At 33.4% G+C, this 21,029-nt stretch overlaps 3 protein-coding genes across 3 annotated transcripts; 2 read left to right on the top strand and 1 right to left on the bottom strand.

Moving 5' to 3' along the window:
- On the top strand, window positions 1–8,494 carry LOC127698581 (uncharacterized). Its single transcript, XM_052202095.1, has 6 exons — window positions 1–39; window positions 915–1,090; window positions 2,719–2,819; window positions 4,574–4,647; window positions 7,597–7,753; window positions 8,231–8,494. Exons 2-6 carry the CDS (start codon window positions 943–945, stop codon window positions 8,462–8,464), a joined length of 714 nt encoding a protein of 237 aa, XP_052058055.1. The 5' UTR covers window positions 1–39; window positions 915–942; the 3' UTR covers window positions 8,465–8,494.
- Window positions 8,495–10,269: 1,775 nt separating this feature from the next.
- Window positions 10,270–14,639, bottom strand: LOC127736993 (perlucin-like). Its single transcript, XM_052247549.1, has 5 exons — window positions 14,579–14,639; window positions 11,825–11,916; window positions 11,254–11,350; window positions 10,478–10,709; window positions 10,270–10,319 (listed from the first exon to the last, which is right to left on the bottom strand). Exons 1-5 carry the CDS (start codon window positions 14,637–14,639, stop codon window positions 10,289–10,291), a joined length of 513 nt encoding a protein of 170 aa, XP_052103509.1. The 3' UTR covers window positions 10,270–10,288.
- A 580-nt stretch (window positions 14,640–15,219) lies between these two features.
- LOC127736992 (perlucin-like) lies at window positions 15,220–17,772 on the top strand. Its single transcript, XM_052247548.1, has 4 exons — window positions 15,220–15,235; window positions 15,906–15,994; window positions 17,046–17,142; window positions 17,537–17,772. The coding sequence occupies exons 1-4, from the start codon at window positions 15,220–15,222 to the stop codon at window positions 17,770–17,772; spliced, it is 438 nt and encodes a 145-aa protein (XP_052103508.1).
- The last annotated feature ends 3,257 nt before the right edge of the window (window positions 17,773–21,029 follow it).

Below are 21,029 nucleotides of genomic sequence, written 5' to 3'. Positions count from 1 at the left end.
ACGTGGTTAATAAAAAAACGTCACTGAACGTAAAGAAAGGTAAGAGGACTATATTTACGGTTTCTATAGCCCCGTAAACATTTTTTTTTTGGGGGGGGGGGGGGAGGGGTATATATAAAAAAAAATCTGTCTGTCCGGTCCTACTCCTATCTTTATCGTTTATTTGATTCAGTTCAGACTTTGTAAAATGATAGATCATGATATACAAACATCACCATGTGCATGATTTTTATGCTGTATAGTTTATCGAAAATTCGCCCCTTTCACCGTGCTTTCACCATAGACATTTTTGCCCTGTCCAGCACCGATCTTGTTATCTCAACTCCTCCTAAATGTTTGATTGTATCTTCACGCATTTTGCTAAATTATAATATCCTAAGATACAGATGTGCATGTGGGTATAGGATGCTCCAGTCCATTGACTTTTTCTCAAAGACATGCCTTTTGGGATTAGAAATGTATGGCCCTGTCAAGCACTTACCTATTCATAGTAACTTCTTCTACATGGATTATAATATATACATGGAATGGAAGTTGATGCATTGTTAGATCATGATATTAAAGAGTTTTAATTTTTTTCTAGAGAAACGCCTCGTTGAACGTAGAAGATATTGGTCAGCCCTACCGGGATAACTGCAGTTATATAATGTCGATCTAATGGTCTACTAACCAATAAAATGTTTGACTCTTTTCATACTGGAACAATTATTTGCTGGATATAAATTTGATTTTTTATTTTTTACCAAAAAAATGTAAAAGTCTCGATCTGTTGTTGGTTTGATATAGTAATCCAGTGAAATGGAGCTGAAATGGGGGACCTACATAAAAAAAAAAGATTTAAGAGGAGCGGTTCTGAGATTCTGAGGTGTGAGAGGGATGGTATCTAAGCATGTAGAAATACTATTTTCATTTAGGGTTAATATCCAGAAAGGTACTTGAAAGATGACAAAAACTGATACCCAGAGTGATGAAAAAATAAGATTTTTACAGTCTGTGTCTACAAATAAGGAAGTTCTCCCTTTACCAGAGAAAATGCTTCCTACCAATATTATTCAACACGAATCCTTACCAAAAGCAACAGAGAGAAAAGGTATATAGAAGTTTTAAACAACAGAAAATCAAGAATGCCTTTATTGACATATTTTTAAGGATTTTTTGTAGCATACATGTACATGTTATATGGTTGCAGACACAAATACGAAGAACATTATCAATAAGATACGGCAAAATATCTTTTACGACAATATAGGATCTTATGGAAGGCACATACGGACGAACACGATTTAGAATGGGGTTCGTGTGAGAATTTAATATCTTCAGTTTTACGTTCATGTCTTTATTAGTGTCAACCTTATTCAGTCTTAAATGTCGATGCACATATTGCATGTCATTTGTTGGTCGTTGAGGGTTGATGGTCATTTGACGACCTCTAGATGCACATGTTTGGAAAGATATTGATTGGCTGTTATTCCATCGACGCTTACCTTCAAATTTTATATTTTCATATTCATTTTGAACTAAACTAAATATGCTGCCATAGCTGTGTCGAAGCTTTTTATATGAGTGAAAAATCTTGTCAAAATCGACAAAACAGCGGGGAAACTGTTGGGTGCATTGACTTAAAGATTATACAGATTTACTAACATGATTGTAGGAAAAGAAAGAAAAGTGAATATAACATGTTGTTTTCTTGTTTCTATAAGTCTGAAGGAGTGACAAAATCGATGAGATATTTAATAAAACGAAAAGGAATGGAGGGGATAATAATAAATTGTCAACTTCGTATTCTAGGTAGACCTCAGGGGTACACAAATAAAAAGATATACAACTTTTGATTGTAATATTATATAAAAAGCCAACAAGTTAAATAAATGTTCCTTCAAATCTTTCTCTTTTGGGGGATTTTTATACTTCTTGATAGTGTATAATTATACTCTTGTTATTATAATACTGTGTCGGATATTTTAGGGGGATACATATTTGCTTTCAAATAGGACAAACATGCTTTGCTATTTTTTTCTGTACGATTTTGCTTTCGAAGATACAAAGATTTAGTTTGAGAGTTTGGCAGTACCTAGTACCTGTAGAAACCTTATTACAAACGGGGTATCACATCCTAATTTTTACGGTTATGTTACTTTTGGAGCCCATATTATCAGATATGATCCATGCAAACTTATCGATCCTTTGAATAAACCTTTTCTAAAGGTTATCAATCCAACATTGCAGTTAAATCTTTGAATATTGGCTTCATACATACTAAGATTGATTTTTTTTTTTCAATTAATTAAAACATAACTTAATTTGTATTTATATACAATTATGAACACTTATGGTCCTACACGCTGTCGACACAATGTACTTATATTTTCAGGAGTCTGTAAATCAGTGGTTGTTGTTTGTTACTGTTTATCGTTTTAGCAAAAACCAGGCCGTTGGTTTTCTCGTTTGAATTGTTTCACATTGTGTTATGTTGGGGCCTGCTATATCTTACTAAACCGTATGGGTTTGCTTACTGTAGACCTATAAATGCTTACAACCATAGCCTTTTGGAAATTTGTGGATATTTGTATCATTGTCAATCATACCACATCTCCTTATTTTATATTAATGGGGTTTTTATAAGAAAATTTTTGGTTTGTGGCGATTTATGATTTTTGAATTCATTTATGTACTATTTGACTAAAATCGAATGTTTTGTTTTTACCGTTGATTAAGGTAAACGGCCAGCACCAAATCCTAGCGTTTATGACTTTCCCAAGGAATACTGGCCATCGTCAGACACAGAATTAGTACCTGCAGACATGAGTGCAAATCAGGTAGTCATTGTTGAACATATGCGTATATACTAATTAATAAAAAAAATATTATTTTCATAATAATTGCACATCTGTAGATTTTAAACTAGTCATCACGTGTCATATAGACCATCGCACGTCAGCGTGACCAGCGCACTGCACATTCGAGTCCTATAAGTAGATATATATATATTTATCGGTAGTGTAATAAAGACTGCACTTAGTTTCACCACTTTAGGTACGGATGGCACAAAGTGACAGCTTGAATGACACCGAGACGTTTCTGGTCTTTCAACGCCAATATTGGCTTACAGTTATGCTTGTCATAGACATACACTTCAAACTACTTTGATGACAATTTACCTATTTAAAAATAAATATTCTTCAAAGTAATGCAAGACCCAATTCCAATAACTCAGGTTTAAAAATCTTTTGTAATTTGTGAACCCAATTTTATATTAGTGGTAAAAATCATGTCATGAGTTCTTCATATAAAGCTTGTTATAAGCTAAATAAGATCATGCTCAATGGTGGTCGTTAAATACCAGTTTAGTTATAAAAGTAATTTAAAGACATATTCAAAATATTGTTATTTCATTTCATACTTTTATTATACATAAATGACTGATAGTAATTATAGATATATATAGTTTAACGATGATAAGAAAACCAAAGGGACAATCAAATTTCACAAAACGAAGGACAAACATTAGCTTGGCCAAAAGAAAAAAAAAACGAAATGTCCTCCAACGCCACAACACTGCAACTACATAATGCAAATTTATTAATCAAGAAAGAAACTAAAAGTACATTAATTTTGACATCAAATTCAATAAACGTGTCTAGCAAAAATATTGTTATTAAAAAATCATTAAAAAAATGATTCAAGTAAGATGTTTGTTGCGAAAAGATTCGAGCACTGAAAACAAAGGTAATTTTATTTCAAAAAGTTTTTTTTATCTACTACTGAACAAAAATAGATGGATCTATATTTAGCTTTAAGAATAGACAGACAAACAAGTACTATTTAAAAAAAAGATATCTGACGCATTCAATGAATCTTTATCATAGTTAATTTTTTTTTACACAATTTGACTATATGTCAGGCACAACTTTAACAATTAAAGATACAACCTATTTCGGAGTGTATATCGGGGACGGACGGACGCTAAAGGGAGATGATCTATATAATACAGCTTTTGACAAAAAATTAAATTTGCGATATATGTATTTTGACATTCTGTATTTCAAGTATAAAATTTTGACTCTTTGAGATTATTATTACGCCTTGTAAATTTTAGACTGCGCTTGTAAGGACGCAACATCGATAAGATATATTTATAGCACTCGAGCGGTTAAGAGCCTAATTGACCTGGTAGATCTAATGAAACTGTCGGTGATATTTACCTACTCATGTATTAAAGGCTAAGCCTACACAATCCAAACAATTTGACAGTGGTGATAATGACACCTTCTTTACCTGAATTTATTTTTATTTATCTGGATAATTTCATTTTTTAAGTTTGATTTTATGTCCATAATGTTTTCATTTTACTGTAGCATATATCTTTTTTTGTTGGTTTTTGTTCAAATCCGTAATTTCGCCCGATCAGAGTAAAGATTTGTGACATCATGCATGCCGTTACCATAGTTAAGGGTCCTTTTTAAATAGGCCACACACCGAAATTATTACTGACTGCGTCAGTAAAAAGATGAAATAGTTTATTGATGTAACTACGACAAATGACTAAATCGATTTTAATGTTAATCTTCAGCTATTGATGGAGTGTAGCAGAGAAAAAAGAAGGAAAAAAGAAAACCATTCTAATAGCGCTGTAGAACCTCATTTGTAAGTATGTCCTCAGTATGTTCTTGTACTTAGCATTATTTACTGATTGAAATATACCAACAATTCTCAAAAAAGAATTTGCCAGTAAAGATTTTTTTTAATGGTTACGTTTAGCTGGGAATAGTTCTTTAAATGTCCCAACGTTAAGTAATGTAATATCTAGGGCACTTTCAGATCACACAAGCTCGAGAAAAACTTGACTTGTGAACCATTTGCAGGAATGGAACACGCACAATTTCGGCTGCTTCTGGATATAAGGAAAAGCTGAGGTGATTACAATCGACTGTTTTCCCCATAATTACAAAAGGGGAATCTTTATCGCACAGGGAGCTGAATCTTTAAACGCCGTATTATAACCAGATAAATCCAAACCCTGTTTGCACTGAATTTGGATTGTAATAAAATATTTGACACAGCATAGGTTTCTGACACAGAATGAATGTGGTCTAAGAACTTAAAATTTTTTAATTTATCTATTCAAACCATATCATTATTATTTGCTTTTATATATAAATCAGAAATAACCAATTTAAAAAGGAAAATTTTAAAGAAAAAAAAGGAAAAAAAAATCCCCCCACCCAAATTTTTTGAACCCCCTTATGATTCATCACCCCCAAACTCAATCTTAGCCTTTCCTTTGTGGTATGGTACCTTGCAGTACAATTTCAGAGAGATCCATACACTTGAACACAAGTTATTGTCTGGAAACTAGAAAAATGCTTGTTTTTTTGCCCCTTTTTGGCCCCAAATTCCTAAACGTTTAGGGCAATTACCCCCAAACTCAAACCCAGCTTTTCCTTTGTGATATGGAACCTTGTAGTACAATTTCATAAAGATCCATACACTTACACACAAGTTCTTGTCCTGAAACTAGAAAAATGCTTGGTTTTTTTTGCCCCTTTATAGCCCCTAATTCCTAAAATTTAGAGGCAATTACCCCCAAAATCAATCCCAGCATTCCCTTTGTGATATGGAACCTTGTGGTACAATGTCAGAGAGATCCATACACTTACAAACAAGTTATTGTCATGAAACTAGAAAATTTTTTGTTTTTTGCCCCTTTTTTGCCCCTAATTCCTAAAATTTGGAGGCAATTACCCCCCAAAATCAATCCCAGCATTCCCTTTGTGATATGGAACCTTGTGGTACAATGTCAGAGAGATCCATACACTAACACACAAGTTATGTCTGGAAGTTACAAAAATGCTTATTTTTGGCCCCTAATTCCTTAACTGTTGGTACCATAACCCCCAAAATCAATCCCCACCTTCCTTTTGTGGTAGTGAACCTTATGGTAAAATTTCATAGAGATCCATTCACTTAAACTAAAGTTAGAGTGCGAAAACCAATGTGTCTTCGGACGACGACGACGACGACGACGACGCCAACGTCATACCAATATACGGACTGCAAAATTTTTTTTGCGGTCGTATAAAAAGCAGTGGTAATTAAGGATTTGTCGAATTATATATATATATATATATACATATTTCAAAAACTGAGTAAAACCAGAGACAGTATGTATACTAAAGAAATTTATCCTGTTGAACCTACTTTAAATAAAGCTAATACTAACAATGACCACTGTTCTTTCCTCGATCTTGATATCTATATCATTAACGGGAAGCTTAATACAAAAATTTATGATAAAAGAGATGATTTTTTTATTTCCTATCGTTAATTATCCATTTTTAGATGGTGATGTTCCCTTGTCACCATCTTATGGTGTTTATATATCTCAACTTGTACGATTCGCTCGGGTATGTAACAACGTATTAGATTTTAGCGAGAGAAATTTATGTATTACTGAAAAATTATTACACCAGGGTTTTCGATATCATAAACTAGTCAAAACATTTACTAAATTTTATCATCGGTATAAGGACATCATTCGTAAATATAACTCAACATGCAGATATCTTATACGTTCGGGTATTTCACATCCAATCTTTTATGGTAATATTCTTTACAAAGCACAAAAATGTCAGTATTCACCTCAAAAGCTAACAAAACCTTTAAACAGACTTATTAAGAAGGGATATAGTCACGATACTGTTGTCAGGTCATTAAAGATTGTATATTTTGGCTTTAATATTAATTCACTTATAGGGTCTTTGCATCGGAATTAAACACATTTATTCTAAAACCAGTTGTTGGCATGACACGGGTTATGTTCTTCTCATATATTTTATGACGGTATAATACTAAACCTCTAACAGTAGGGATTGTGCCTGATATTCATATGATGAAGACATAATATTTTAATCAGTTTAATTGAGGTCTGGAGCTGGCATGTCAGTAACTGCTAGTAGTCTGTTGTTATTTATGTATTATTGTCATTTTGTTTATTTTCTTTTGTTTCCTATTCTGACATCGGACTCGGACTTCTCATATACTGAGTGTTACTGTACGTACTGTTGTGCGTTTGTTTTATCTACATTGGCTAGAGGTATAGGGGGAGGATTGAGATCTCAAAAAACATGTTTAACCCCGCCGCATTTTTGCGCCTGTCCCAAGTCAGGAGCCTCTGGCCTTTGTTAGTCTTGTATCATTTTTAATTTTAGTTTCCTGTGTATAATTTGGAGTTTAGTATGACGTCCATTATCACTGAACTAGTATACATATTTGTTTAGGGGCCAGCTGAAGGACACCTTCGGGTGCGGGAGTTTCTCGCTGCATTGAAGACCCATTGGTGACTTTCGGCTGTTGTCTGCTCTATGGTCGGGTTGTTGTCTCTTTGACACATTCCCCATTTCCATTCTCAATTTTACATATATACATGTGTATATATGTCTCTGGTTAAACACATGCATAGGTTGCAACCATCGACTAGTGTTGATTAACATCTATTCTGCAAAATGGAATCCGAAATTGCTTCTTTTCTCGTTATTATTCATAATTTGATAAATATTGAAGAACGAAAAAACACTGAATTTATAACTTCTACAGATCGTCTTTGGACTTAGTAAATGCCCTGAGAAGAACTGAACGTTTGCCGATTGTCTTCCTAAAACAGAATCTTTCCATTGTAAAACAAGCACTTAGTTATCCTGATAGTACAATATTTGAACAGAAAATCACAGAGAAGAGAAAGACTTTTGTCGAGGTATTTAACTGATGATGTACGAGTACAGGTTTCAAACTGATTGATGGTTCGATGTAAATACTTAAGTCGATGCCACAGCATAAATATGTAAATCATTAATCAAACAGTTTTCTTTTTCATGCACAAATTGGTTTTTATCCCCCGAATCATCATAGTATAAAGTAAAGGATTAGGTCCACAAAAAATCTATTTTGATCATTTATTTCGATTGAAACTGCTACTTTTCTCCCCGACTTGTTCCTTTGTTCGTGTTAGCCAGACACCAAACAGACTTCCCACGAAGAGTGGAAAAATAGCAATACTATCCTTTAACTTCACGTACCGCTATAAAGATCTATGATAACCTGTCTATACCTTAGAACTTGACATAAAAAGCACCTCGAATACAGGATCATACAATTTTTAACCAATGCTATTATCATACAGTTAGGTCTGCTTCATATTTTGACTGTTTAAATATGTTTATCTTTATTTTAGACTTTGAAAGATGTTTTTGCTGAACGAAATATTGGAGACTCCCCCGATATAGACTGTCCCGAGCAGCTGACTAGGGAGATAGGTAGACGATTGAGACTTTGTTTAATGGGCACAAGAACATTCAAATCCATACCATATACAATCGATCTAACAAATGTTAAGATCAAGTCTGACGTTACTGAAACAAGAACTACAAACATATACCAACAATCAAGTTCAGAAGTGGGTGTATAATTACTACCATTTGTTGTCAAATTGACTGATCTTTATGCTGGCTAAACTTCAATAAAATATTTGGCGATTTTTTATTGTCGATTTCTTGTTTATGATAGTTTTATTTTGTATTTGCCGTTTCTGCCATTCTGCTGGAAAATAGAAAAAAAAATCCGTATAATACTGAGTACCGATAACACTAGGAGGAGCTCTGAAAAAAATTATTTGTAAAGAGTGCTTCTTGCATTATTCTTTCAACATATAAAAATATTTCGAACGAGGAAATATATTTAATAAAATATGTTAATCAAATTAGCATCAGCAATGTTGCAATTAATCTGAACGAAACAAACGTTCTTTGTAAACAAAAATTCGTATTGAAACCGTTAATAAAAGGAGACATGGCATAAACGCCAATGGAAGAAAGCAAACCAACAACACGCCACACGCACATACACATACCAATTGGCAAAAAAGGGAAACCCATCTTGAACAATAGACGTGTATATAGCTGTCTTTCATATTTTTATTTTGTTTCTTGTTTCGTCATCAGTTCGACCGCTGTTTTTTTTTTTCTTATTTGAATTGTACGGTATGGGTTTTGCTCTTTGTTGAATGCCTTACGTTGACCAATAGTTGCTTAAATCCACAGTCATTTGGACTCTGTTGGATAGTTGTCTCACTTGGCAATCATACCATATCTCCTTATTTTATAATCAACAGCAATATATGTAGTTATAAATAACGTTTCTTCGGAAAATACCTGTACCAATATGACAACTAATTTCCATTCGTTCATTTTAATTGGTTGATATATAATAGTCGAGCGTTTGATTTTGTCAGGTTTCATGGACTTTTCCCCTTTTTGAATTTGCCTTGGAGTTCTGTATTTATTTATGTTAATACCTTTTTATAGATATATCTAAACTCGATGAGATCTTGCCGAATGTTATTATGTTAGCTCTGGAATATTCAAATGTCCGTAGCTTCAAAAGCCATACGAGTGAAAAACAATGCAGAAGAAATTGACCGCACTCCTTTGTTAAACTACGAATCTCAAAGGTTTGTCGTCAACACCAAATTTGTTTTGAGAACAAATAAAACGAACACTTTTAAAAATACGAATAAAGACATTTACTGACGCTTTTTACGGCCATATTACTAGTAGTATATGAAATAAAATGTAGTATACTATAAAAACCGGAAGTGTAATGCTAACCTTCTTCCTACGAGGGGATCATAGGAATCATACTTCCACAATAAATACCCTTTTTGATGATCTAATTTGCAAAAGTTTTCTAATGACAAAAAATTCAATGAATACAAATGCCATTTGCCATATTCATATCTATGATTTAAACCCATCATGCTGTTGATGGTCCCAACATGTACAGAGAACACAATTTTCTCAAAACGTGATATCCCTCCAGGACGTAATGAATTTTCTAATTCAACCTATAGGGCGAGTTTTATATAAAGTCTCTAATTTCTCTGAAAATCTTAAAAATCAACTATCTTCCAGTGAATGAATCCAAAATCTATATGACAATTCGTTTCAAAATGGTTGCTTTAAGATTAAAGATGGTAAATTGACTACTAGTCTTCCAGATAAAACTTGGGCTATCAAAATTTAAGAATCTCAAATTAAAGAACAAACAAATAGAAAAAGAAAAAGGCATGTTTTTCAGAACATTCATCAAATAGTTCTATAAAAAGTAAGATTAGCCCCAGATTGAATCAAATAGGGTAAACATATTTTCGTATGACCTAAAGAGCAGTGTATTTGGACAGTCTGTATAAATTTTGATATTTATTTGACTTATAACTTTCAATCGAGCACATCCTTTATCCAATGATCTGCTGTCCTGTAACGGCCCTGAAAAAGATAAGCAATTTCAATCATTTCAATTGAAGAAAAAAAAGATGGATTGTAAACAACTAAACCACTTTACTTTATCAGTATATTTTTTAAGATCGATTTAAAAAAAAAGCTTTCAAATTAAGAAGAACAACAAAATGAATTCCAAAACTTACGGTCGTTCGCAAAGGAAATTTGCATGCACATCACAGCGTTGGTCATTCCAGTTATAACTTTCGTGGTGAAGGAGATCCATGCAATCTTCTCCGAGTGCACCACTCGAGTTTGGTTCTCCTGGCCACCAATGACGGTATTCCTGTTGGTTGATGGACACGCCAGTTTTTATCCATTGCCATTCTCCTTCTACTAAGGCATCTGTACCTCCTATCCACACACCATCTGACATACCTTTATATATTCATAATAAACGTAAGTGTACTTTTACATGAATTTTAACAACTTGTGATTTTCACTAATTTGTGGACCTGAATTTCTGCTCTGACCTAGTTAAAAGCAAATGCAAAATAATAGATTTTTTTCGAAATAAAAGAAGTTCGTGAAGTTAATCAATTTTGTTGACAGAGTTATCATAAAAGTAAAATGATCAGAGGAAAAATTAGTTGATTCTTTTCCTTCAAATAATACAGGATCGCATTCTTCACCATATCAAAATTACTATGCAAAAGGTGAATCAGATATTTTTCTTATCACTTCTACAATGAAGGTTAAATTCTCAACCCTGGACCGGAGAAACGTTAGTACGGGAAAATGTTTGAAAATATCATAATTTTATTTTTATCAGGATTAAAACTATAATGATTGATTGATTGATTGGTGGTTGCTATCATATAATTTTCATTATAATTTTGATGTCGAAATTTCTAGATGCTACAAACGTTCATTATATATATAAACACCCTTCAAAGAAGAAGACAGATATTTAGAGAGCTACCTTTCTTGAATTCCCTTCTAAGAAAACCTTCTATAAAGTTTTGTTCTCTTGCTGTTTCAATGACTGCCAAATCAGAACCAAACACTTGACAATACATCTGTGATAAAACAATAGACATATATAAGCATCTTACATATCCGATTTTTTTCTTTTTTTAAGATTTGACCTAATGTTATCATATAAATGGTAATTAAAGCATAACAGGAGAAGGACTTACCATATCACAGCGAGTCAAAGTGTCAAGTTTGAGACTTTGTTTTTCTGTTATTGTAGTGCTCGATATTTTCAGACAAAAAAAACCTTTGAAATAATACTAAGGAAACGTTAAAACTAAAAATCATTCATATATGTAAAATAAGTATATAGGTATTAAGACTGAAAAACATTTTAAAATTTGTCTCGCGCCTTTAATGAACATTAGACAGACCTCTTTAACAAGTGGTCATCATCAACTTGACAAGGTATTTAAAAAAAATGAAATTAAGATTATGCAGTAGTTCATATGAATATTTAGCATCGGTTACATAACAATAAATTAACATATATATATATTATGTATCTTCAAACTTACAAATGCCTCGGCCCATGTTGCTTTAGTAGAAGCATACAATTTATAACAGGAATCGTCATGCCTCATATAGCCATTAGGACAATCGCAAACACCTACAAGTTTACAACATAACAAATACACTTATATATAATATCTTTTAATAACTATGTAATTAAATGTTATTTATTTTTTGTTTTGTTTCTTGGCAAATTTATTTCATGTTATTTTGCTTTGTTCACATTCAATTCCATTTACTAGTTCAGAAAAAGCGAGATTCCTATCCCTTAAAGACGAACTAACACAATCCCTCTTTTTACACGTAAAACAATACTAAACTAGACAAAGTGATGCCCCCGCACTCCACTCTGAAGTAACTGTATTATAACAGTCAATGTAGGACTTTCTTTGAGATATTGTTGTGTCTGAGAGACACAAATGATGCCCCCGCAGATGCAAAGTGTTATTTTAAAATACACAAAGTTGAGCATGGGAGCACATAGGTCTATGGTTCACTTTAGGAGGAGTTATCCGGAAACGCTATGCACCTCTTATGCAAGTAAATACTAAAAAAAATGACAAAGTTCAGCTATCTCCCAAAAGAGCAAATATTAATAAAAATCAAAACCCTGACCACATGCACACCTTCAATATATGTACAAACAGCCAGCAAAGTGAAAACTTCCTAGCATTCAAACTGGGGGGGGGGGGGGGGGGGGGGGGGGTTATCTGGAAACGTTATGCACCTCTTATGCAAGTAAATACTCCAAAATGACAAAGTTCAACTATCTCCCAAAAGAGCAAATATCAATAAATATCAAAACCCTGACCACATGCACACCTTCAATATATGTACAAACAGCCAACACAGTGAAAACTTCCTGCATTAAAACTGTAAGAGGAGTTATCTGGAATAACTATATACCCATAATGAGTCGGACGGACGGACAGGGGTAAAACAATGTGCCCCCCCAACTTTCAGTTGCGCAGTTCGATCTGATATGTAAAAAAACAGAAGGTAAATAATGCCAGCCAGTTAATATTTAATAATCTCTGAAAATTTGACTTAATTTCGTTGACAGGCCTTAAAGGAGTAGTTGATAGATATATGGACGCTCTAATGTATACTTTTAAAACATGTATTCCTCTACGAGAATTTATTATGTTATATTACAATGATAAAACTTTCAAACAAATATCTAGCACATTTATATTCCAGCATGTCAATTATTTGAACATATTTTTCATCACGAAAATATTTTTGAGATTTGTTCAATTTCAGTTGTTCGAGGTTTGGTATTTTATAGAAACAGAGATGATATGATGTATCTATTCATCTCACAAAATCATTGGAGGCACGTGAAAACCGCCAAAGAAAAGGAACGGCGCTTTAATTCCCGTTCTGCATCTATAAGTCACAATGTGGCCTTCAACATGAAGCAAAACCTAACACCTAACTGGAAGTTCAAGACGGTCCATGTCATCGGTTCGAGGGGATTCCTTACAAGATGTCGAACACGCTTCATCTGTTCATTAAAGAACACAGGTGCGGGATAATATTTAAGAACTAACAACAGTTCCTTGGGAAGAAAGATGTGAAGAGGCATACCAGCGGAAGAAGGAGAAGTATACAGAGCTGATGACAACATGTAGAAAGAGAGGTTGGAAAGCGTGACTGTTTCCAGTAGAAGTAAGCTGCAGAGGATTTCATGCACAGTCAGTATGGAGGATGCTACAGGCAATGTGAATAGTTGGAAATGCAAGGAAGACAGCAGTAAGACAGCTAGGGGAAGCAGCAGAGCGTTCATCTTGCTGGTTATGGCATCGCCGAGATGATCTGAGCTGGAAGCCGAGTGCTGATGAGTGGAGGTTTGGCCACCTCTACTGACCCACCAACCGGAGGATGTAATGGTACAGGGTCGAAACATCTGGTGAAGGTTGGAACCATCTGAAGACATCAAAACACCGGCAGAGAGCGACAGAGATTCAGAGATGAGGGAAGATGAGCAGTCAAATGAATATGACAGCAGATAAGCAGAATACCACCATCTGTAAATAATAACCAATTATAATTTATATCTGGCAAAGAAATCTATCAAATACGGTCATTAATTGTAAAATACAGAAACAATACAAGCATTTAGATACCGATCGGCCACATCAAGATATTTACTTGGCAGGAAATATTGTACGAATAAGGTAAACAATTATGGTGAACTACATCAAATACTACACAGAAAAGTAATAAATACAATAAACAAACTGACCAGAAGCGATAAAAATAAGATAGCAGACGTAAGAGAACGAAAGATAAGTCAACGATACGAACGACTCAGAAATAATTTATCGCTTTAAAGGAAATGATTATTTTTTTCGGTCACTTTTGACCAATAAAACCACAATTTCACCATTTCTGTGAACACGTGGCATTTCTCCAAATGCAATAAGGTATGTCTAGAAAATTATATTTCAGAAAAATGGGCCTTTGGGACATAACAGACCCCAAAAATTGTAAACTGGAAACCGTTCTTCCTGGTGTTTTTTTTAACATAGTTTACCATATGCACGTACACATTGAAACATGTATATTAGTATACTACGACAGCTACTGGTCACAAATTGCTCTGAATACACCACTTGTTTGTTACATTTAATATATTCAATACAAGGAGTTTGAAGTAAACGATGTGAAAAACAAGTTTAAACGTTAAGACTAATATAAAAAAAAAAAAAACATAATAAACTTAAATCTCCAGTACATAGTTTTAAAAATCTTACCATTCCCAATAAATAATCCAAGTATTGCAAGCGTGGCAATCGTTTTCATGTTCAGTTCCATAATGTGGAAATAAAGTAGACTATACAAGAAGATAACCTATGACCTTGGACATAGACAGACCGATCTTAAAGTAAACTGTTCCTTCATTTTGGCCAGGAATCGTAACAGAGAAAAATAACTGCGTTCTCAAATACATTTCACAATACTTGTTGGACGTTTAGTGTGGATATTTCGAGAGATTTATCCATATTTCAGCATAAATCACCGAACGACAAAAAATTGTAATCGTCTGGATCCATCAAAATGTTGTGGAAATGTTTTTCGTATTTTATCACCGTACTTGTCCTCGGATCTCCACTAGGTAAGTAAAATTTGTGTATATATACAAAACATTTTTAAATTACTTATCTGAACTGTCGACCATGTATGAAACTGAATTCCTATTTATTGACATGTAAAAGGCGTAATTGGAGGCACTCTTAGTAAACATGCACTATACACACCAGGTAACCTTGAAGTACTTTTGACCAATGGATTATACATATAGTCTACCGTTATAAGAGCAGCAATACAATCATTCCGTCATCGGTAAAGGAAACGCTGGGGAAAAATATGAAAATATCATATAAATGCATTCGTCATGTCGATTTATATATGTAATAAATGCACGGTTCAATGTTCAACTTTATGTCGGATGAAAAAAAAAAGTCTTTAAAAAAGAGAGTAACGTTAACAAACAAAAAAATGGAAGCACACAAGGAACTTGTAACATTTGGTTTAAGCTCCATATCACTTGAGAGCAAGTGATCAGAGCAAATCCTTTGATAAGAACATAAATACCACCGAACATATTTGTCTTGGCATAGTTTATAAGCATTAGCATTATTCAATCGCACAATCTCGCTGTATCATACATATCACCACAAAGGAGGTGCTTTTGTCAATAATCAAAAACTAACCATCACCATAGCCAAATGAAAAACGACGAAGAGACGAAAGTCCCAAAAACACTACACAGAAAAGTGATACTAGTAATTGAGCAACCATAACCACGCCACCATCAAAGACATAATCTTAGGTGCTCCGAAAGTGTAAGCAAAAGAAAAAATAACGAGGAGTCACAATCGAGAAAAAGAGAACGGTCACAATATCGTGGCTACAACAAGTGGAGTAAAACCGTGGTCATTGGTGACACAGACATATTATAACGGTCAACCAAATCATGATGGCTTCCGTAAAACCTTACAAGGGATGACATCAATTTAACCATTAGGAATTTGTTTATTTAGCTTCCTTCATTATAACTCTTCAATTTTTACTTTGTAGTACTTTCTGAATGTCCAGATGGTTTTGTCCATAATGGAGAATCTTGTTACTTGTTTTCAATTCTCCAAGTCTCCTGGATACAAGCCATGGTAATATATAATGTACATGATCTAAAAACAAGAATCATGCCATTACTTAAAAATTTGGTCTTTTCTCGTATTCTATATACTATATCTAGTAGTTGGGCGGTTGTATTTGTGAACCGGCGTCACATCTTTATTACTTAGTATATCAATTTTTATCATGCCATGACTAGAAGACTTTTGGTATTTCTTCTCTGATTTTAAAATACGATTGATATACAAGGTAAATGTTTTTATTTCTTATGCAGCAAAAATCCTGCAATCTTATTGGTTAATTAGTCCGGTGTAAATAACTACCCACCCTTGTTCCCCCCGGGGTAAATAAAATTTTGCCAAAAAGTCCAAAAAATAAAATTTTGCCAAAATAAAGAAATAAAAAATTAAATGTAAAAAAAAAAATTAAAATATAAATAAAAAAATTAATAAATTTGAGGACAAAAATTTTTCATTAGCATTTTTCAATTTGACATCCCTTTTTAAAAATGAGTAAAGGAATTGTTCGTAAGAAATAAATTCGTTATCTTGTTGTAATCAGGGGTGTACGGAATTTTACACCGGTGTTGAAAATGCATACACCCTTCGGCTGCGCCTCAGAGTGTATGAATTTTCCACAGGTGTAAAATTCTGTACTCCCCTTATTACACCAAGATAACTAATAATGTCTTGCGAGCAAGTGGGTGTATGTGAGAGAGTTTGCGACCATATTCTTCAAGCCAATTATTATTCACTGTTTTCCTCTTTAAACAACACTTAAAAAACAGTGTATTCAGCAATAACTATGGATGAAAATAACCAGAGAAAAAAATAAATTGTTATCATTAAAAAACATTTCATCTATTAATTCCATATATCAATGACATACTACAAATGACTGTCGCTGTTTAAAAAAATTTCAATATATTTAATTGAATTCTCAGATAATGACGGTTCAGAAGAAGTTACATCCCTGTACCTAAAACGTACTGACAGTTGCTAAGTTAATGGATTTTAGAACACTGAAATACATTTTTTTTATTTAAAACTGTAAAAAACGAAACAATATGATTAATAATTTCAGAAATTTTGTGAAATTTACCAGGGAGAATTAGCAGTTATCGAGACAGAAGCAGAACAACTCTTCCTTGAAAATTATCTTAATTCAACCTGGAGAAATGGTATTTTTAATATGTCCTGACTTTCAAGTTAACGACAATGAGCATGATCTAACACGTATAAGAAGCTCTTTTTTTGAATACAGTAAATAATCGTAATATTTGATATAAATATAAATTTTTAATAACTTGCTATTTTTTTAATGAGATTTTAGTTTTGTTTATGCTCCCAATGTTTCTTTCAAAATTCCGGCCTAATCGTGCCTGATGAATGTTGATTTGGAAAAAAGATTGTTTTGTCAAATATATAAGATGTTTGGAATTTCGCAATAAAAAAGGTTAAATAAGGATTACATCTATAAGAAAACTTAAAACATATTGTTAAACTTAAACGCTATGTAAAACTTAAACGCTATGTATTTAAATACTTGTACTTAAATATCGTTCTATGAAACAGCTAATCAGACTGATGGTGTTTGGATAAGTGGTACTGACTTGCTAGTGGACGGCGAGTGGATCTGGGCTAAGAAAGGCAGGTCAATCGATTATTTTCGATGGGCTCCAGGACAACCCGACAGTTCAAACATGAACATTGGTGGAGAAGACTGTATCGATTTAATTCGTAGTAAAAACTTCATGTGGAATGATGCTCCTTGCGAAAGTCATATCAACTTTGTCTGTGAACGTCCGTAAGTTTCCTTTGCTCTTATAATTTCAATTATAAAGTTTGTTCTATTTTGTAAAGCATGTTAATTGCTTTGACTACGATATTTCTTCGATTGTTGAACATCGTTATATTCATAAGTTCATTCACTATGACACGTTATAGAATCTATGAACTTATTTGTTTGGGAAGAATTGAGGTATTTAGATATTGCTGTGAAAACTGCAAAGATTTCCACAATATTTTTCGTTCGGAATAACAAATAAACTTATATTCAAGGTACTAGTTATCCTTATTAGATGTAGATGGTTTACGGTTAATAATTATGAAATTAGTACCAATCAAGTACTTATGTACTCCATTACTAATTTGCGTATCACAATTATTTTTGCATCTTTGTCAGATGGAATGTACCTTGTATTACATCAAATGCACAGTCGAATTTTCAATAAACGTGCATTTTATCATATTGTTTCACGTCTGTTATGGATAAATTGATAAAAAAAATGGTAATGAGACACATAATACTGGAGATAAATCTTACAGCCAAAATTCATTTATACATATAGTCCTTGTGATAATTTGCTTCCAATTAAACAGTGTTGTACATGTTATTTCCAGATTTATGGTATCTGCCGACTCATAACTTATCACTGGATACTGTAATGCATTGATATAGACTGAAAGTTTGAGCCTGTATAGCATGTGAAAGAAATGAAATATTAAAATAAAAGTTTGAATACACAAAGTATATCAGTGGTTGTACCATTAGGTAATGTCACGAGTCTAGTGTACTTAGAGCTATTTTCCTATTGCTTGTAGTTTAAAGGTTTTGTAAGCTTGCTTGCTTTGTTTGTATAAATGTTTGCTCAAGCATTGTAATTAAGATTGACATCTGCAATTAATAGATAGGCGGGGCTTCAGCTTGTAACAATAACATTTAAGTATAATGTATACAAGCTGAAGCCCCGTCTATCTATTGATTGCAGATGTCAATCTTAATTACAATGCTTGAGCAAACATTTATACAAACAAAGCAAGCAAGCCAATCAAACCTTTAAACTACAAGCATTAGGAAAATAGTTCTAACTGTAAAATTTCACTAGTATAAGCAATATTTTTAGGTGAAATAATGCTAGAAGTGTATTTTCTCCTAATGCTTAACCTCTGCATTAGAAGAATACAGCATTATCCTCCTCGCAGTAACAATTGGCAACTGATTTTAAGAACTCATTACAACCATAACAGGCCAAAATTTTGGGGACCTCGGAGCGGCAAGGGCCCTAGAGATGCAGTGTGTATGATGGGTTCTAGTACTCATCAACCTAGTCCAAGCAATGTTTAGATTACCGACCTAATGGGGATGATAAGCCAGAAATGTTTGCCCATCTAAGAAAAACAAATATGAACAGTAACATGGTCAGATTATGGTTCATTGTAAGGGACGGTAACTGATCTAACGCAAGAAAACCTTGATAGAAAATCTTCTGGTCAGAAGACCAATTATCTTATTTAACAGAAACGGAAATAGTGACAAGAAACTGAACTCATCAAGGACACTCAGAGTAATAAGGCACCGACAAGTATGAAAACCGAGATTGAAGCAGTATTAGTATTTTTTTTTGTTTTTTGTAAACAAGGACAAATCTTACACATGGTATTGGCATATGTATATAGTTGAAGCCCGAATCTCTAGATGTCTTGCTTTATTATTTTTTGTTTTTGTTAGCATCAAGCAGAAAAGAAAGTCACAACTGTTCTATAAAACTCTGCAAGATGAGATGAGATTAATCCAAAAACACATTTGATTTGACAATCGTAATGAGCGATTTCTACTTAAAAGTGGGCAGTGACAACACAGGAAATAAAAGAGTAATTGGTATGGATGTGATAAAATGAACGAAAATGGAGTTTCTACTTAACTTCTGTGGAATTAAAAAAAACGTAGAAAATAAAGACTTTAACAAATTAATTTTGAATTCACCTAATGGTAGAGACAAATTAGGGCAACAGTAGTTTGTCGATGTTCAAATTAAGAAGACAAATCAAGGTAACAAACAAAAACTGAGGTATCGCATGAACTCAAATTCTGACCCTAGGTAATAGTTTGAAGTCCTTAACCTCAAGTTCATAAAGATATGTTAGATGCAATCACTCACTGAAATCTGGGCTATTTAGTGATAGGACATCATCAATATATCTGAACGAAAACTAAAGAACTTTGCAAGATGCTTTCTCTTTTGTCCTTGAGAAGGTTTTTTTTATGAATTCTGCTTCATGTGAGTACTAACAATAAGACGACCTGTAGTGGTGTACAATTAGTACCCATCGGAATACAGACTTTCTGTTGAAATATCAATCCACCAAACTTATCAAATGTGTTGTCGTTAAAAGACCAGCATTTTGATAATATGTCGATCAGAAAGACCAGCATTTTGATCATATCACCTCGGTGTATTTGTTTGTTGATTCAGTGTGGTTTTTTCACAAAGTAAGATTTTTCATGACAAACAACAAAGATTTTTATACCCCACGCAACAAAGTTGCGGAGGATATAATGTTTTTGACCCGTCCGTCCGTCCGTCCGTCCGTCCGTCAGTCCTGTTCTTGTCATCGCAACTCCTCTGAAACCACACAACAGAATTTCATGAAACTTTGAAGTTAATGAGGGCATAATATGTAAATGTGTATATCCACAAGAAAATTTTTATCAGTTGACTTTTGTAGAGTTATGACTCTTTGAACTTAGGAATCTGGTGAGATTTTGTTTGTCCAGTGACAATGTGGGGGCGTGGGGTATGTTTAAGTGTTCACAAAGGTTCTTTAATTTTGTATATATATACAATATAGAAATAATGAGATGTGATTATGATTGCCAATGAACCAACTATCCATCAGAGTTCAAATGACGAAATACCCATTTCCGTAGAAAAATCAAATATCTCTGTTTAATAAGACGATGTATTCGATCTTTCAAACTGTAAAATAACAAAAATACCGAACTCCAAGGGAAATTCAAAACGGAAAATCTTTTATCAAATGGCAAAATCAAAAACTGAAACACATCAAACGAATGGAAAACAACTGCCATATTCCCGACTTGGTACAGGCATTTCCTAATGTAGAAAATGGTAGATTAAACCTGGTTTCATAGCTAGCTAAACCCCTCACTTGTATGACAGTCGCATAGAATTCCATTATATTGACAACTATGCATGTGTGAGCAAAGCAAACGGACATAATAGGTAAAAATCTAAAAAATTGGGGTACAGTTGTCAACATAATA

Source organism: Mytilus californianus, unplaced genomic scaffold, assembly GCF_021869535.1.
Source record: "Mytilus californianus isolate M0D057914Y unplaced genomic scaffold, xbMytCali1.0.p SCAF_4, whole genome shotgun sequence".
NCBI classification, from domain to species: Eukaryota; Metazoa; Mollusca; class Bivalvia; order Mytilida; family Mytilidae; genus Mytilus; species Mytilus californianus.
Note: the sequence above shows the minus strand (reverse complement) of the source record. Positions and strands in the feature narration are given on the sequence as shown.

Coding starts and splice junctions, on each gene's coding strand:
- LOC127736993 (XM_052247549.1), bottom strand. CDS start 14,639: ATGGAACTGAACATGAAAACGATTGCCACGCTTGCAATACTTGGATTA. Junction 11,917..14,578: donor TGGATTATTTATTGGGAATG/GTAAGATTTTTA, acceptor GTAAACTTGTAG/GTGTTTGCGATTGTCCTAAT. Junction 11,351..11,824: donor CAACATGGGCCGAGGCATTT/GTAAGTTTGAAG, acceptor GTTTTATCACAG/ATGTATTGTCAAGTGTTTGG.
- LOC127698581 (XM_052202095.1), top strand. CDS start 943: ATGACAAAAACTGATACCCAGAGTGATGAAAAAATAAGATTTTTACAG. Junction 2,820..4,573: donor CAGACATGAGTGCAAATCAG/GTAGTCATTGTT, acceptor GTTAATCTTCAG/CTATTGATGGAGTGTAGCAG. Junction 7,754..8,230: donor AGAGAAAGACTTTTGTCGAG/GTATTTAACTGA, acceptor TCTTTATTTTAG/ACTTTGAAAGATGTTTTTGC.
- LOC127736992 (XM_052247548.1), top strand. Junction 15,995..17,045: donor TCTCCTGGATACAAGCCATG/GTAATATATAAT, acceptor TAATAATTTCAG/AAATTTTGTGAAATTTACCA. Junction 17,143..17,536: donor TAATTCAACCTGGAGAAATG/GTATTTTTAATA, acceptor TCTATGAAACAG/CTAATCAGACTGATGGTGTT.